Source organism: Diplodia seriata (assembly GCF_021436955.1).
Source record: "Diplodia seriata strain FDS-637 chromosome Unknown scaffold_5, whole genome shotgun sequence".
NCBI classification, from domain to species: domain Eukaryota; kingdom Fungi; phylum Ascomycota; class Dothideomycetes; order Botryosphaeriales; family Botryosphaeriaceae; genus Diplodia; species Diplodia seriata.
Genome location: NW_027117312.1, coordinates 3143255 through 3160482, shown reverse-complemented (window position 1 = coordinate 3160482; position 17228 = coordinate 3143255). Strand labels below are relative to the sequence as shown.

Sequence of the window (17228 nt, the reverse complement as noted above, 5' to 3'; positions counted from 1 at the left end):
GACGTGGAGGAGGGTTGTAATCGACCAATCAGAAGGCCGCATCTTTCAGCCGCACGTGTTGTGGGCGAAGTTTGTTTCCGCATTTGGTGTACAGCCATGCCAGACGCGCGGATGTGGTAGTCGTTCATGCCCGAGATAAAAGCAAAGTCGAGTATAGCTACTCATGGGATCGTGACGAGTGTGTCCGAATTCTACGATATCACTATCGATCATCGAATTTCAGAGATTGCAAAAGGCACGCGAAGACAGATCTTGACGTGCATGATCGGAAATGGGGATCGAGACAAAGAGGAAGCTGGTAGTTGACTGAGAACCACTATTGTTGTAGGTTGAACCACTCTTTCCAGAAAATCCACAGTATTGACAAGCCCGAGAGAAGACCATGCATATTGATACAGGGCGGTGTCAAGCATGCATGTGTTGTCAGCCGGCCATGCAGCACGATGAGCAGATGCATGCATATGCACCGTGTCACAGCATCACAGCATCGACGATGCAAGCCGCGGGCTGTGGAGAGAACCATCCTGCGGCAAAAACGATAAGTCGACACTGCAATTTGCCATTCAGAGGGGTTTGAGGACATCTGGAGGGACAGACAAGAGAAAGTAGACAACGAAACAACTCAACGCTTTGAGCCCACGCCCATTCCAGCCTTGCCTACATCATCTCGGACCTTCTCCTGAATCCAGCTCGGCAACCCCCTGATGCCCGAAAGGAAGCCGAAGGTTTTTGGCAATATCACTTGATTGCCACGGCAAGCAAAGATCTGGTCCACGATGGCATTGCCTACGTATTCCGGCGTCATGAGCGGACCCTGGTGACGCTCAATGTCTTTGGCATGGTCGGCCACGAGAGCGGTCCTAGTCCAGCCGGGATGGACGACGGTGGTGTGCACGTTGGGTGCCTTGTGGCGGTGGCGAAGCTCTAGGGTGAGGCCTGTGACGAAGCCGTCAGCCGCAACGGCGATGCAAGGGGGTGTGATGCAGGAGCGTACCCTCGTGGAAGGCAAGCGCACCGGACTTTGTGACGGCGTAGTCGGTGATGCTCGGCACCGTCACGAAGCTGGCCATGCTGGCAACGGTGACGACATGGCCTTTGTCGTGCTTGATCATGTCGGGCAGGAAGGCTTGGCACGTGTACCAGTGAGAGAGGAGGTTGACGCCGAAGATTTTGGTAAGCTGTGCAGGGGTGGTGTCGAGAATGGTGTGGGAGGAACCGATGCCGGCATTGTTGATCAAGATGGAAGGCTGACCAAGGGTGGACTTGATCTGGTCTGCTGCTTGGGTGACGGCATCAGGGTCGGTGATATCGCAGCTTTGAAAGAAGATGTTGGCTGGACTCGGTTAGTCGGACTACGAGAGAAAGATGGCGCAGGAACATGCCATGTCCGAGTCGTGTGGGCAGGGGCTGGACATCCAAAATGGCGACCTTGAGGCCGCGCTGGATGAGGCCATTGACGACAACCTCGCCAATGCCGCCGCAGCCGCCGGTCACGACAGCAATTTCGTTGGACCAAGACCAGCGATGGCCATCACTCCGGATGCTCCAGCCATTGGTTGCGAGGGAGTTGAGCCAGGAATTGAGGCGGCCGGTCAAGCCGAGGGCAAACAGCCATTTCAACGAAGACAAGATGCGGGGGAGAGGAGCAAGGCTGGCGAGGTGGCGTATGATTGGCTCCTTGACATGGTCCGGGGCTCTGGTCAGCAGCAAGAGCAGCGGGCCCGTAACCAGCGGGTTCGCGAGAGCACCCGCGACGGGAGCAGTGAGGTTGACGATGGCTCGGGCGGGCTTGGACATGGCGATGGTGCCGAACGCAACGAGGAGGTCTTGGGGTTATGTAGACCCAATGGAAGAGATCGAAGGCCAGCAGCGCGGATCAAGATCTGGGGAAGGCGCAGGTACGAGCGAGCCGAGGCAAGGCAGCTGATCGCCGCCGCAAGCTCCTCGGCCGTACATAAGCTCTGCCCCTCGCCATGATGTGCCCCAATCCGGGGTTGGATGCGAATGGCAGAGACGAAGCGGAGGGTGCGCCGGTGGTGGTGACGTCGGCGAGGAAGGCGCGGTGCAGCTGGGCCGCGGCAACTGGAACATTTGCCTCGCGCGCGTCACGGCCAGAGAATTTCCAACCCCAACCACTCCCGCGGCACCACGCCCGCTGCTCTGCGCCATGATTCCCCGCATGGCCAGCGTGCGCCCGGTCCCATCGCTCTTCGTCCTCACGCCGCTCCAACGCGCCTGCCGCCGCGCCTCGAGCCTGCCGACCGTCCAGCCCTTCCGCTACGTGGAAAAGGCCAATGCCCCCAGCACCACGCTGCCTGCCGACCTCGACGTCCCCGCTCGCCGCCCCGACCAGAACCTCCTCAGCTATGGCTACCACTCCGGCAAGGCCTACTGGCAATTCTACAAGCAAGGCGTGAAGAATGTCTGGAACAACCGGAAGGAGGCCAACGAGGTGAGGCAGCGCCACAAGAACAACAAGTCGGCCGCGCTTGGCCCCGACATGGACGCTTCCCGGCTGTCCTTCACGCGCCGCGAGTACCAGCTGCTGCGCCGCTCCAAGCATGACATGCGCCGCGTGCCCGCCTTCGCGCTTCTGCTCATGGTGTTTGGCGAGTGGCTGCCGGTCTTTGTCATTTTCGTCAACGCCATTGTCCCGCTGCCGTGCCGCATCCCGCGCCAGATCGAGAGGTCGGAGCGCAACCGCGAGGCCCAGCGCCTCCAGGGCCGCACGCTACTGTTCGACGCCCAGCAACGCCAGGGCCTGCGCAGCCAACATGTGGCGCCGCACGACAAGCAGCTGAGGGCGCTGGACACGATGCAGATCAACCTCGCCACCGCGGCCAAGAACCTGGTCGAGCACAACAAGACGTCGCTGCCTGTGTATCTGAACCATGCTTTTGCCAACTTCAACCTGCGCTCTCCCCTGTGGGACCGGACAGGTGCCTATGCAGTCGTGCCTTGGTTGTTGTGGAAGATCAAGCTAAGGAGCCATTTGACATACATGGTGGTCGACGACGCGCTGTTGCTGCGCGATGGCGGCGTCGGAGCTTTGCATCCCAAGAATGTGTTTGAGGCGTGCACTGAACGCGGCATCAACATCGTCGACGAGGACGGCCAGTTCAGAACGGACCGCGAATTGAGAGCGGACCTGGAGAAGTGGCTGAAGGAGAAGAGGTCCAGGGCGTGGTTGGAGCTGTTCGTACAAAAGAAAGCGTAGTTGTTGTTCCAAAAGCGATTGTACCTTGTACTCAGTCTTTGATCTCCACCCATGTACAAATGTATTATGAATGTACTCATGTATTACGAATATATTGGACTTGTACATCGGCCGGGGAAAGCGTGCGCAGAAACAGTTGAGATGGGCGGTCGCGGATGCCTTGGGGTTCAGGCCGGATCACGTGCCGCCCACTCGGGCTCGCGACGGGACGACGAAAATGCGAGAGGTTTGTGGCTCCCAAAACCTCCAGCCAGCACCCCTCCAAACTCTTCCACTTCGGCCTCGCTGCCCACCACCATCCGCACATCATGGGCGTCCCCTTCGACTTCGCGCCGGAAAGGCCGGAACACATCGACCAGATCCTCAACGGCCTGGATCGCTACAACCCCGAGACCACCGCCGTCTTCCAGGACTATGTCATGGGCCAGTGCGAGAGCCAGACGTACGACTGCTACGCCAACCTGGCTCTGCTGAAGCTGTACGTTGTCACTCCTCGCGCCTTGCCTCCAACCTCGATCGCGCCTTGCCTCTGTTGCAATGATGATCCAATACCACACGTTTCCTATTACCTGAGGGCATCGGAGAATGAACCCTCCCGCCCACTGAAGCGGAATTATTAGCTCTATCTGACAGCGCAATCCACCATCCCCTCATCTGTGCACGCTGCCCGCTCCCCCAAGCATCGCTGACACCGGGCCTGCGCGCCGACACAGCTACCAGTTCAACCCGCACCTCGCGCGCGACGAGACCATCACCAACATCCTGGTCAAGTCGCTGACCGTGTTCCCGTCGCCCGACTTCTCGCTGTGCCTGTCGCTGCTGCCGCCGCACATCCTGGCGCCGCTGTCAACGTCGGCGTCCAACCCGGCGGCGGGCGACCCGGCCCTCAGCGAGGCGGTGCAGAAGCTCAACGTGCTGAACAACCTGCTGGCCCTGGCCGACTACGCCGGCTTCTGGCAAGCCCTCGACAGCGACGACCTGTACGCCGACCTGATCGCCGACGTCTCGGGCTTCGAGGAGCTCATGTGCGTCCGCATCGCCGTCACCGTCTCCCAGGCCGTGCGCGAGATCGAGCGCCCCATCCTCGAGTCGTGGCTGAACAAGCGCGGCAACGAGTTCGAGCACTTTGTTGGCGACGTGTGCGGCTGGGCCATCGACGGCGACAACATCAAGGTGCCGCTGAACAAGGAGAACGAGGCCAAGGGCACCGTCGTGAGGGAGAACGTCAAGTTCGACCGTAAGTTTCTCGACTGCAGAATTTTCGCCGTGGTGGGAGCGTTCGCTAACGGGCTCTCGTTGCAGAATTCTCGAGGTTGATCAAGCGCGCCTACGAGCAGCCCGCGTAGATGCGGTGCTCTTGACGAGGCTACCAATCAACCTTAATACCATCAGATCTCAGATCCTTGTGTTTTTTTCTCTCACTCCGTCTCAATGTTACCCTGGGTACACTAATCACCATTTGGTGCTTCCCAGCATTTTGCTTCTTTCACGAGATATCTATGGGCATTGCACCCGCCCCGAAAAGGTTGGCATGCACGAGGACGGCGGAGACAAAAAGGGAAACGGCGTTTACGAGATGACGACATGATGCGGTGCCATCTTCAGATGCAAAGATGTGTCGCATGCTCCTGCTTCAGTGCGAACTGGTAGATAGAGAATTGGGACTCGAATTGTCTTGCATTGAAGGCTGAAATATGTCCTGCAATGCACGTACAAGTCACCAGTGGCCACAGGGGAGGCTGAATCAGTAGACAAGCCCCCCGAAACAATCAGAGCAAAGGAAAAAAAAAATACAGAAACAGAACCATCCCTTCATTTTTCTTGTCTCCCCTCGCTGTGATATCTCGCAACAAACAGAAACGCCTCGCCGAAACCCTTTTTTTTCTTTTCCCTTCGTCTTTCGACACCTACCAACACCCCGCGCATTACTTCCTATCAGCAACCTCCTCCCACTGCACGCCCACCCACTCCTCGACATACCCAACCTCCCCCTCCCTCGCCTCCCTCGCCGCGCAGTCCTTGGCGCAAACCCCCACAATCACCGTCCCCCACTCCATGCCCTCGAGCCCCAGCTCCTCGGCCTCCAGCTCCGCAATCGCCTGCGGCGTCAACTGCACCTCGAAGACGCGCTCGGCGCCGCAGTTGGCGCAGCGCGGCATGCCCTTTGCACGACCAACCGTCTTGACCTTTTCCTCGCCCTCATCGTCGTCGTCGTCATCGTCATTCTCCTCGTCGACGTCGGCGGCAAGCATCCTCCCCACGCCGTCCTTCCGGCTGTACAGCAGCGGCTCGCCGCGCCACTCGTACCGCAGCACCTGCTCGGGGTTCTGCGCCAGCCGGTCCGCGAACCGCTGGAACGTCTTGTCCATGAGGGATTCGTAGATTTGCTTTTCTTGCTTCCCTGCCTTCCCTCCCCCTCCTCCTCCTCCACCTCCCCTTGGTTCTGCGTCGTCCGGGTCCGCCGCGTGCGGATCCAGCTCGGCATTCGCGGGAAGGGCTTTATCGTCGTCGGTGGGTGACAGCGTCTCGTAGTCCGCGTCGAGGTGGTAGGACGGGTACGGTTTAGCCAGCCGGGCGGCATCGGTCGGCCAGGGCTCGTACGGCTGCTGCTTCGCGGCGGGAGTGGTGGGTGCTTGCGAGCTGCTGGGCGCTGCTGCCGCCGCGATGCGCGCCTTTTCCGCAAAGGTCGCGGGCAGGCTGCCGTCCGCTTCGTCGTCGTCCTTCTTGATCGTCGGCGTCAGCGTCTGCGCCGGCTTCGCCGCCAACCCGCTCGCCGGCGACGCGAACGGGTTCGCCGCCCCTCCTCCTCCACCGCCACCACCATTCGCGGCAGCGAACGGATTCGCAGCAAACGGATTACCACCGCCTCCACCGCCGCCTCCGCCTCCACCGCCACCACCGCCGCCAAACAACGCGCTCCCCAACCCCGCCTGCCTCGCCCTCCTCTCGTCCTCCTCCCTCCGCTTTTCCTCCTTCCTCGCGGCTTCCTCTTCATTCCTCCTCCTCTCCGCCGCCGCCAGCGCGGCGTCGACGCCGACCGCCCGTAGCGCGCGGACGGCGCCGCAGGTGCCGATGGTGGCGGTGCCGGTGGCACCTTTGCGCGCGCACGCCTTGCGCCGGCACCCGAAGACGTACAGGCGCCGCGTGTGCCCGGGGAAGTGCTGGGGCGAGTCGCCGTTGAGCTGGAGCAGCAGGGGCATCGGGTCGTTGCAGGTGCCGCAGCGGGTCGAGGCGAAGGAGGGGGGTGTGGGGGCGTGGGCGGGCCATGTCTGTGGTTGGGGGTTAGCGTTTGTGGTGTTGTTTCTGGACGGTCGTTCTTTTTTGGGGGAGGGAGGGTTTGGGTTTGAGGTGGGGAGGTGCGTGGAGGGTGATTGGCGGTGGCGAGCTGGACGTGATTGGGGGAGAGCTTGGATGGAGAGGGGAGGGGAGGGGAGGGGAGGGAGAAATGTACGTACCGGTTGCCCGCCTAGCTGGCTGAAGGTGTCGTCGGTGGGCTCTTTGGAGGCGTAGCCCAGTAGGACGTTGGTCTCGGTGTACTCTGACTCGGAGTCGCCGTCGGAGGCATCGCTGTCGTAGGGCGGCATTGTGTGCTCTGGGAGGTGGTTGGTGTGGGTGGAGGGTGGTGAAACGGTGCTGGTGTTTTGGAGCGAGCAGCAGTTGGGTGGTTTCGCGGGGCGGATGATAAAAAAAAGTTGGGGCGGGCGTCTGCTGCCCATCCACCGATAAGATAGCGCGCCGCTCTCACCCGACGAGCCGGGCATATGTAACGTCCAGCGTCATTGGTCCGGTTTATCAACCTGAAGGTGATTGACTCTGGGCCCAGAATACATATCGCCTGCAACTGGTGTACGCACTCTATCATCATGCTATTGTCAGGCCTTTTAAGTCTATTCGGAATAGTTATACTGATCTATATAACAATGTGCGAAGAAAGGATGGACAAGCAGCTTTTCTCCGAAACTGGCTCGAGGAATTCGGCATGTTGGTTAGGTTATTACACTCGTATACATTTCGTACAGTTGCTTTTTATTTACATAAACCCGCTTTTACTTCTTTTCTGGTTCGTCTCTTGGCATGTTTACTCCCATCATGCCCATCATATTGCCCGCAGGCCCTGCCATACCGGCTTGGCCCTTGAAGGCCTCGAGCATATTCTTCAGCAGGTTATAATCCATCTCGCCAACCTCTTCCTCTTCATCGTCGCTCCTTTCAATCTCCTCGACGTCATCATCCTCCACCTTCGCTTTCGCCTTGCCCTTTCCTTTGATGGCTTTCTGTTCATCCGTGGCCTTGGGTTTAGGATTCAGGTCCAGCGCTCCAGCCTCCTTGAGCTCCGCCTCCATGCTCTCCATCATTTTCCGGAACTCCTCCGCTTCCTTCGGATCATATGCATCCCCATCGTCGTCGTCAGAGCTCAGCTCCTCGACCACGTTTTCGGAGCCCTTCGGCGGTGGCCTCGGGGGCCCAAACGTCTTCGCCTCCGCCTCCTTCTCTTTCAGCCTGGCCTCGACCTGCTCGCCCTTCAGCTTCCTCACCTCCTCTATCGGCATCTCCATAATCTCCTTGTAGACGTCGTCCGGCATGCCCATCATCTCACGCATCATCTTCGAGAACTCCTCTTCGTCAAACGACGCCGCCTTGTCCTCGCCCTCACTGCTGACCTCGCTCTCACCATCGTCGTCATCGTCGTCGTCGTCATCCTCATCCATATCATCCAGTTCGCCCTCCTCCCCCGCCGCCCCGTCCAACCCCGCTGAGTCGTCATTCAAGAAACTCTCGAACCGCGCCACCATCTTGCGCAGGTTCGCCTGGACGTCCTTGTCGCCGAACCCTTCGTCGACGCCGCGCGCGCCGTCCATGGTGAAGGCCTTTTTCCCCGCCAGCTCGCGCTCGAAGTCGGCGTAGTCGATGTCCATCCACCGGTCGTCGTCGTCGCCCGCAGTGGCCCACGCCGCCACCTCGGCGTCCGTCGGTAGCGTGTCGTCGCCCGTCGCCACGTCGTCGAGGAGCAGCAGCATCTCGCGCACCGCCGGCGCGTCGCGGTGCGCGGCGTCGGCGAGCAGCATGTCGAAGCCGCACGCGAGCTTCATGCCGAGCCGCAGCCGCTCGATGTCGTCGTCGTCGGCAGAGGTCGGGGAGCTGGTCAGGGCGGCGGACCATGCCTTGTTCGGCGCGTCGAATTCTTGCGACTTGAGCTGCGCGTAGCCGACCTTGGTGAAGCGCACCCGCGCCGTTACGAGATCCCGCGGGGGGAATTTGAGCGCCGTGTCGTCGTCGTCATGCTTCTTGAGGATTCGCAGCGCGATCGGGTCGCGCAGGTAGAAGGCTTCGACGGCGGGGCTGATGTACGCCGGGTTGCGGTGCAGCAGGTGCGCGAGCGTCCGCGGGATCCGGACCAGGGCGTGGTGCAGCGTCGCCGCGATGTCGGACGGGTAGTTGCGCAGCCGGTAGAAGGCTTCGGACTCGATCAGCGGCGAGTCGGTCGGCGCCGTGGGCGTGCCCGTGGCGATGCAGTTGCGGGCTTCGGGGAGGGTGAGGGGGCGTTTTTCAGGCGCGGTGGCGGGGCCGGCGAGGGGGATGATTTTTAGTTGGCCGGCGTTGAGCCATACCTGGAGTTGGGTGCGTGAGTAGGAGTGTTCGTTGGTGGTGGTGAGAGAGCTTACTCTGTTCTCGGCCACTTCCGGATTGAGCCATTTGGGAAGCGTGTTGGCGGCTTCGATGAGCAGGAACTCCCCGTCAGTGTCGTAGAGGCGGATCCAGGCGTCGGCGAATTGCCTGCTGATTTCACGCAGCAGGTAGACGATCAGCCACTCGTCGGCCACGGAGTCGCCGTAGTTGGTGGTACCGCGCAGCAACCACGTGCCGTCTTCTCTCTTCAGCTCCAGCTTGAACGACTCGCGCTGCCAGATGTAGTCTTTCAGAAGCTTCTTGGTGAGCAGGTTTGCGGCGGTTTCCAGACTTCTCAGCCGCTCGCGGACCTGCGAGTCGGTTTGGAGCTTGGAGTCGATTATGTAGATGATGTACTCGACCGTGTCGTCGGGCAGCCGCTTAGGAAAGCCGTCGAAGCCCTCGCCGAACCATTTGAAGTCATCGCCGGTTCCCGTGCTCCTCTCCATGGTCGGAAGCGCCCGGCCAGAGGACGCGATAGGGTGCGTTACAAAGCCCCTGGAAGATGCCGGTCCAGTTTGAGAAAATGCTTGGTTAGCGATGTGCAGAAAAGTGTGGCGTCGCGAATAGCTCAGTTGTTCGGGATGGCAAAGGCGGAAGGTCTTGGCCGCATGGCCCGTGCGCATCTCCAGGCAGCGCTGCGGGCCGCCAGTCCCAAAACGACAACAGCAAAACAAACAACCGCTCGCAGCTACAACCTAAGCCCTCCTTCCGCCAAATCGCCAACGACAACAATCCACACGTCCGCCCGCCATTGCGCGCCATCCCCGCCATTTTTTTGTTTCTTACCTCTGCGCACGCGCATGACTTGGCCACACTAAAACCGAGAGCTGCTGCCGCGCGCGCCACTAAATCCCCAACAGCAAAACCCCACCAAAAGCACCATGGCGCATCTCTATCCCGACACGCCGCGCACCGCCTACGGCGACGGCGACCAGTCGCGCCTGACAACGGCCGACTTGGATCTGGACATGTCCATCGAGCCGTCGTTCCACTCGCCCTCGAAGCACGGCGACGACCTCGTGCGCCAGATGCGCGGCCAACGCACCCCGCGCGGCCTCAAGACGCCCTCGGCCGCCCGCAACCCGCTCGTCGCCGCCCGCCGCCCGCAGCAACAACAGCCCTCCGGCAAGCCCGAGTTCACCCCGCTGCTGAGGAGCGCCATGAAGAACCGGATATCGAGTGCGTACGACCGCGAGCTGGGCGCCGCCGGTGGCGCCGTCGGCAACCCCGTCTTCGGCAAGGCCGCTGTGCAGACACCCGCCGCGCTCAAGCCCGGGTACAAGTTCGACAACAGCCCGCTGCCCGAGGGCAGCTCCATGTACGACGGCTCGTCGCAAACCAGCATCACCGAGCTGGCCGACCCCGCCCCGCACGTGCCGAGCAGCAGTTTCATGTCGACCCCCATGGCCCTGCCGCGGTCGGGCGAGATGGATAGAGGGAATATGCTCACCTTGCGCGAGCAGGAAGCAAAAATCGCCCAGATCGACAAGGACAACTTCGGCCTGAAGCTCAAGATCCACTTTCTCGAGGAGAACATGCGACGCACCGGCTCCGAATTCCAACAAAATGCCCTGCAGGAGAACACGGATCTCAAAGTCGACCGCGCCAAGATGCAGGTCGAGCTCAAGAACATGAAGAAGTCGCTGCAAAGGGCCGAGAAGGAGCTCGAGGAGTACCGCTCGCAATTGCAGGACTATTCCGAGAAGGTCAAGAAGAGGAATCTCGACTCGACCGCGCGGGAGGAGATCCAGGAGCTGAGGAATCTTGCCGAATCGAGAGCCGCCGAGCTTGAGCAGCTTCAAAAGAAGGTGGATTCGGCTGGCAAGGATAATGAAGAGGTGGAGAAGCTGCAGGCCGAAGTGGAGGAACTGGAGCAAGAACTGAGTCAAAAGGACCAGGAGCTGGATGAGAAGGACGAACAGCTCGAGAACCTCCGCGCCAAGTTGGAGACGGCTGAGGCCGGTGATGGTGATTCCGAGAAGCAACGGGCCATCGATGAGCAAGCCGACAAAATTGACGAACTCGAGGATCAACTACGGAAAACCGCCACCGAGAGAGACGAGAAGGAAGACGAACTCGAAGAACTTCATGAAAGGCTGGAAAGCCTCGAAGGCGAGAAGGACAACCAGCTGAAATCACTGCAACGGCAACTGGAGTCTTTCGAGCGGTCGAAGAAGGAGGACCTTTTGGCGTTGGAGGAAAAGATCCGGCTGAAGGACCTGGACATCAAGTCTCTGGAGCGGCAAGTCGAGTCGGCCGAACGCGAGAAGCAAAGCGAGGTCGATGCACTCCTCGACCGCGTGAGGATTGCCGAGTCTTCGGGCGGAAACCAGGCGCAACTTGCCCAGCAAGCCGCCAACGAAGCCCGCGAGAAGTTGCAACAGACGACACGCCAGAAGGATGACGAGATTGACGCTCTCCAAGCCCGGTTGGATGCAGCCGAAGCCCTGGAAGACAAACTCGAGGAATGCCAACACCAATTGCGCCAGTACGCCGACGATGCGAGGCGCCGAGACGCCGTTGAGGACAGACGAGAGCAAGAGATCCAGAATCTACGGGAACAGCTTCGCACGTCGGAACGGAACATGAGCCCTCTGAAGAGACGGATAGGAGAACGTGATGGCGCCGATCGAGACTTGGAGAGGCTTCGGAACACCTTGGCGGAGCGTGACCGTGAGGTTGCCAGCTTGAAGCGCGCTGCCGAAGCTCAATCCGCGTCTTTGGAAGAGCTCAAGCGCACCCAACTTGACGCTGCGAGCCGCTCTTCGGATGCCGAGGGTATCAAGAGGGCTTTGGAGTTCACCAGGAAGGACCTTGAGCAAAGCCGCAGAAGCCAGGAACAAGCCGAATATACTCTCACCCAGCGCACGCGCGAATTGGAATCTGCTCGGCAATCTCTGGAGGAGCTGAGGCGGTCCCAGCTCGAGGCCGCCAGCCGCTCTTCAGACGTCGAAGGTGTTACCAGAGCTTTGGAGTTCACCCGGAAAGACCTCGAGCACAGCCGCACTGCTCAGGAGCAACTTGATGCCCAACTCTTCGAGCGCACTCGGGACCTGGAATCGGCACGTAGATCTTTGGATGACCGGACGAGGGAGCTCGATACTACCCGTAGGAATCTGGACCAGCGTGTTGTGGAGCTCAACGACAAGAGCAGGGAACTGGAGACCACCAAGCGTGCACTGGCTGAGCGGACCGAGGAGCTCGAGCTGCTCCGTAGCAACATGAACGAGCCTGACACTCAGTTCGAGCTCGTCAACAACCTTGCCAGAGAGCGCGAGCAGGATCTCGACCGCCTTCGATCAACCGTCAACGCTCGTGAGAAGGATCTTGAGGCTGTTCAGAAGCTGGCGAACGAGAGACTGCACGCCATCAACACGCTGCGTGAGCAGCTCGCCAACTCGAAGCAGGAGCTTGAGGACGAGATCGAAGTTCTGATCGCTGCTGCTGATGAAGCTGATGTGGAGAAAGAGGCGCTCGAATTCAGAGTTCAGCAGTTGGAAGAGGAAGCCAAGGGCTCTGACCAGATCCGGAACCAGATTGAGCCGCTTGAGAAGCGCGTGCGCACTGCCGACCGGGAGAAGGCCAGCCTGCAATCCGAGATTGAGTCACTCCAGCAGGATCTTGGCATTGCAGACAAGGATCGGGAGTCTCTGCAGGCCCGAGTACGCAAACTCGCCCAGGAACTTGAACAGCTGCGCGCCTCATCCAACAACGGTCCCGACGTCTCAACGACGGGCGAACGCCGTGACCTGCACTCAGCCGTCAAGTCTGCGCAGCTCGAGGCCGAAGAGCTCCGCCTCGAGCTCACGGACCGCGAGAAGCAGCTGTCGGAGCTGCAGACCAGGCTCCGCGAAGACAAGAAGAAGCACCGGACGGCGGAGCTGGAGAACGAGGAGCTCAAGCTGCAAATGTCGGAGAAGGACGGCGAGCTCGAGGCGTACGCGGCGCGGTTCCAGCGCGAGGGCGGGGCCAACCGCGACGCGGTCAAGAAGCACACGGCCGACCTCAAGGAGCTGCACGAGATGCTGCGCAACGCCACGCTCGAGGTGGAAGAGCTGCAGCTCGCGCTGGCCGAGCGCGACGCCCAGCTCGACTCGCTGGCCAAGGAGTCGCGCCAGAAGGACCGCCGGCTCAAGCAGTTGCAGGGCGGCGGCGACGACGCGCTCGAGCTCAAGGCCCAGCTGGCTGACAAGGACAAGCGCCACTCGGGCGAGCTCAAGGGGCTCGCCAAGCAGATCCAATACCTCCGCGCGCGGTGCGCGCGCGAGCAGAACTTCCGCGACGGCCTCGCGTACGAGAAGAGGTTCTTCATGATGCAGATTGAGACGTATAACCAATGGTATGTTTTGTTCCGGGTTCCATCGTCTCCCGCCCTTACCATCATCATCCACCGTCGAGAACACTCGTCGGCTAACTTTTTTTCTTTCCCCACAGCACCCAAGCCGACCTCCGCCTCGTCGAGGAAATGGGCATCACCCCCGACGTCTCGTTCCGCAAGCGCAAGCCCTCCCTGCGCACCGCCGGCCTTGCTGTTATTGCTGCTGTTCGTATGCGCAGGATGCGCGACGACTGGGCCGCCAGCAGGAAGCTGCACGATGCCCTCGTCAGGAAGTTGGAGAGCATGAGGAGGTCGGCCGCGCCTGGGAGGGGGCCAAACGCGGGTGGTGGGAGGTTGGTGAGGTGATGGGTTGGTGAGGTGATTACTTAAAAGTTGATAGGCGTTTTTTTTTTCTAAAGGGGGGTTTCTTTTGGTGATGGTTGGGGTTGGTACTGCGGGTTTCATTCCCCGTTCTATTGGAGCACGGCACGGATTTTTCGGGGGCCGGCTCATTGGTGTTTAGGTGAGGTGTTGGGTTGTTTTATTGCGTAGGTACTTATTGATTGGGCGTATGTACGGCCTCGTCGATATGGGGTGGACAGGGATGGTGGAGGATGGTGGTGCTTCTTCTTCAGTCATATTTTTGTTAAAGTATACTACATGTCCATGGACGGCCGATTCGGAAGAACGCTTCCTTGATTTTTTTTTTTTTTTTGGCTTATCCACACGTGCTTCGTCTCTACAATGCAAAGACGAACGGTTGATAACCTCGCATCGAGCTCGCCTGGGGCTTCTTGCCCAGACTTTGCAGGATATATCGCTTGGTCAATCGAGCTTCTGCCTGAAAGTTGAGTTGAGCACGACGTACCACGAACATAAGCTCTTCAACCTTCAACTGCAGTTCAAAGGCTTGACGGTCTGCAGACGATTCGCCCATACAGACCATCCCTACTGACCGGCCACAGTGTGCACCGGCCCCAGTAGTACCCTCACTTCGCAGTCCGCCGCCGACAGCCTAGCCACCTGCACACGACCTTCACCGGGGGCATCACCGTGATTGACGCGCCTCCGTACCAAAATTTCCACCTCGCCGACATCCGCGAAAGTCACCGGCTCGCTCACTTGAGTGCATGACTGGTACGACTTCACAGCCGAGGCGCTCTGGACAATCGGCGGCGACCTCGAGCACCGCGACTCCTCTTCCTAGGGGGTGAGGGTAGTTTTGCCGCACCCTTTTCTCGCTCGTCTGGTTTAATGGTTTGTTTTCCGGAGTCTGTTTTCTTTTCTTTGGTTTTAATTCGTTATCAGAGATACACAGGCTTTGGGATCCCTACCGAAACGCATTGCTCATGTGCCAACTATAGTGGTTCGACGACGTCCTCTGGCCTGGGAACCATTCAACGGAGCGTGAACCTCGAGACGGACGTCGAAGTACTGTCCAGCCAGAAAGTCACGCCATGGTGATCTATGTTCTAGATAAGCTAAAGTAGCTATACTCTTACTGAACGTGTCTGGGCTTAAACTTCTTATCTCCTCACACAGCTATAATTTTTCCTTGCATGACTGAATGCGTCTATTCCTAGTGTATCCAGATAGTGGGGTGTTACCCGAAGGATAAAGCTTCACCCTCGACTCTTGTCCCGAAGATTTGCCTCGGCCGAAGGTCATCCCAACAAGCATTGCGACAAGGTTATATTTTTCACCTGGGCTGCTGGCGACGTAATTGATCATGCCAGAAAATTGACTCCGGCACGAATTGGGCAGGTACGGAGATGTTGACAATGCTTCCCCCGCAGGTGTACGCGTACAAACGCTCTCCCCGCTCCATTAACTCCACCACGATAGCTTGGCCGCGGCGATACACGGCGATACTGTGACTGAGAGAGCAATAAGCTAGCTTTTTCAACTACTACTTCCTGAGAGCTGTGGAGAAAGAATGAAGAGCGTGGAAGAATAAAAGACAGTCAAGCGCTCTCCACAGCCGACCTGAGTGCCAGTACGTCTATCATCCGCCATGGCTCTTCTCCCCCTCCTCCTCCAACTCTCGCTCACATTCTTCCCCCAGCACGCGCTGGCCTCTCCTCAAGAGCTTCTCTCTTCCCGAGCCGCCAATGCCTCGATAATAGTAGGCTGCCCCTAAGCCTGCGCCTAAATCAACGCGCTCCTCGGCCCCTCAGCTCTGTACTACCCTAGCACCGACACCTCCTTCTCGATCTGAGATGGCAAACAGCAAGAAGTGCGGCCCGCCTGCCGTGCCGAGCCCTCGTCGACGGCCGACGTCGCTTCGATACTGCAGATCCTGACGACGAACTGGTGCACCTTCGCCATCAAGGGCGGCGGGCACTCGCGCGCCGTCGACGCCTCCAACTCGGTCGGTGGCGTCACCATCGACATGAACCGGTTCGACTCGGTCGAGGTGTCCGAGGACAGGAAAACGGCACGGCTCGGAGCTGGGTTGACGCTGGGACCGACGTACCGGGCGCTGGAGGCGCATGGGCTGACGTTCGTGGGCGGCCGGGTCGATTCGGTGGGCGTGGCCGGATATACCATGGGCGGAGGCATCTCGAACCTGTCGCCGCAGTACGGGCTGGCCGTCGACAACGTGTTCGAGTACGAGGTAAGTGGCCGTGAGAAGAACCGCGTTCCCCGGGTTGCTGCTGATGTATATACCAGCTCGTCCTTCCCAACGCAACCGCCGTCACCGTCAGCGAAACCAGCCACCCAGACCTCCTCTTCGCGCTCCGCGGCGGCGGCAACAACTTCGGCATCGTGACGCGCTTCACGGTCCGCGCCGTGGCGCAGGGCAAGCAGCTCGTCGGCGCCCGCCACTACGCGCTGAACTACACTGAGCGCGTCCTCGCCGCCGCCCACGGGCTCGCCCACAGCAACGACTCGTACATGTCGTACTGGACGCGCTACGCCTACAACCAGTCCGCCGACGCGTACGACCTGTCGCTGAGCCAGGCCTACTTCGAGCCCGTCCTCGACCCGCCCGTCTTCGCCGCCGCCAACGCCATACCCGCCCTGTCGAGCGACGTGCGCATCTACTGGATGAGCAACTTCGCCGTTGCGAGCGCCAGCCAGTTCGGCAACCGGTATGTCTCGTTTTTTATCGCTCATGCCCCTTGTCTCCCCCCTGAACGACTCCCCAGTCGCTGACGCAAAGACAACGCACATATAGCCACCTCTTCACCACCCTCACCTACACGCCCTCGGCCGCCCTCGACGCCCGCATCCTCGCCATCTTCGCCGACGAAGTGGAGCCGCTCAAGCAGAGCGTCGCCGGCTTCGCGCCGTCCGTCGTCACCAACCCGCTGCAGGCCGCCGCCATCAGTGCCATGAGGCAGCGCGGCGGTAACGCGCTGGGCGTCGAGAGCCCCGACGGCGGGCCTTTGTCGAGTAAGTTAAAGCTACTTAGCTAACCAGACTGCAACCCCCCCCCTTTTTTTGTGGTTTGCATGAACTGATGACGTCGTTCTACAATAGTCTCGCTCTTGACGTTCGGCTGGCGGGATGCCGCCGATGATGAGGCTATGTATGCTTTTGCGGACCGCTGGGTCAGGCGGAGTCGGGAGGCGGCGGCGGAGTTGGGGTTGTTGAATCGGTATCGGTATATCAATTATTGCAAGGAGGATGATGAGCCGTTTGCGCACTACGGCGAGGGCATGAGGGAGAGGTTGAGGGAGGTGCAGAGGGAGGTCGATCCCCAGGGCGTGTTTGGGGCCGAGGGGCTGTGTAGGGGGTTTTTTAAGTTGAACTGAACTGAACTGAGTGCGGTGGGTGGAATTGGAAAGGTGGTTGTAAGTGGTGGCTTAGGGCTGATGGCGGTTTTAGGCGTGAAGCGGCGAGAGAAGGGATTCAAGCGAGAAGTGTAGTGTGAGAAGAGGTAGCATGTAGGTGCATAGATTCTGGCCGGCGTTGGCGAGAGTGAGTGGGCTTTGAATTCTGAGCATCAGTCCACCCACGAGAGCTCTCCTGGAGAGGAAGTACGGCCGGTAAAGCCAAGTGTTCCACTGCCGAAGG

General features: G+C 59.8%; 7 protein-coding genes across 7 annotated transcripts; 4 read left to right on the top strand and 3 right to left on the bottom strand.

Moving 5' to 3' along the window:
• Window positions 1-950: 950 nt before the first annotated feature.
• SLS55_005902 (uncharacterized protein) lies at window positions 951-1385 on the bottom strand (the record flags this gene model as incomplete). Its single annotated transcript, XM_066777343.1, has 2 exons — window positions 951-1333; window positions 1379-1385. 2 exons carry the CDS (start codon window positions 1383-1385, stop codon window positions 951-953), a joined length of 390 nt encoding a protein of 129 aa, XP_066633185.1.
• Window positions 1386-2179: 794 nt separating this feature from the next.
• On the top strand, window positions 2180-3217 carry SLS55_005901 (uncharacterized protein; the record flags this gene model as incomplete). The annotated part of the gene is made up of 2 exons (XM_066777342.1): window positions 2180-2188; window positions 2270-3217. 2 exons carry the CDS (start codon window positions 2180-2182, stop codon window positions 3215-3217), a joined length of 957 nt encoding a protein of 318 aa, XP_066633184.1.
• Window positions 3218-3636: 419 nt separating this feature from the next.
• Window positions 3637-4534, top strand: SLS55_005900 (uncharacterized protein; the record flags this gene model as incomplete). Its single annotated transcript, XM_066777341.1, has 2 exons — window positions 3637-3644; window positions 3931-4534. 2 exons carry the CDS (start codon window positions 3637-3639, stop codon window positions 4532-4534), a joined length of 612 nt encoding a protein of 203 aa, XP_066633183.1.
• A 608-nt stretch (window positions 4535-5142) lies between these two features.
• On the bottom strand, window positions 5143-6801 carry SLS55_005899 (uncharacterized protein; the record flags this gene model as incomplete). Its single annotated transcript, XM_066777340.1, has 2 exons — window positions 5143-6486; window positions 6673-6801. The coding sequence occupies 2 exons, from the start codon at window positions 6799-6801 to the stop codon at window positions 5143-5145; spliced, it is 1473 nt and encodes a 490-aa protein (XP_066633182.1).
• Window positions 6802-7263: 462 nt separating this feature from the next.
• SLS55_005898 (uncharacterized protein) lies at window positions 7264-9333 on the bottom strand (the record flags this gene model as incomplete). The annotated part of the gene is made up of 1 exon (XM_066777339.1): window positions 7264-9333. One exon carries the CDS (start codon window positions 9331-9333, stop codon window positions 7264-7266), a length of 2070 nt encoding a protein of 689 aa, XP_066633181.1.
• A 435-nt stretch (window positions 9334-9768) lies between these two features.
• SLS55_005897 (uncharacterized protein) lies at window positions 9769-13571 on the top strand (the record flags this gene model as incomplete). The annotated part of the gene is made up of 2 exons (XM_066777338.1): window positions 9769-13226; window positions 13322-13571. The coding sequence occupies 2 exons, from the start codon at window positions 9769-9771 to the stop codon at window positions 13569-13571; spliced, it is 3708 nt and encodes a 1235-aa protein (XP_066633180.1).
• A 2026-nt stretch (window positions 13572-15597) lies between these two features.
• SLS55_005896 (uncharacterized protein) lies at window positions 15598-16364 on the top strand (the record flags this gene model as incomplete). Its single annotated transcript, XM_066777337.1, has 2 exons — window positions 15598-15605; window positions 15923-16364. The coding sequence occupies 2 exons, from the start codon at window positions 15598-15600 to the stop codon at window positions 16362-16364; spliced, it is 450 nt and encodes a 149-aa protein (XP_066633179.1).
• Window positions 16365-17228: the final 864 nt, after the last annotated feature.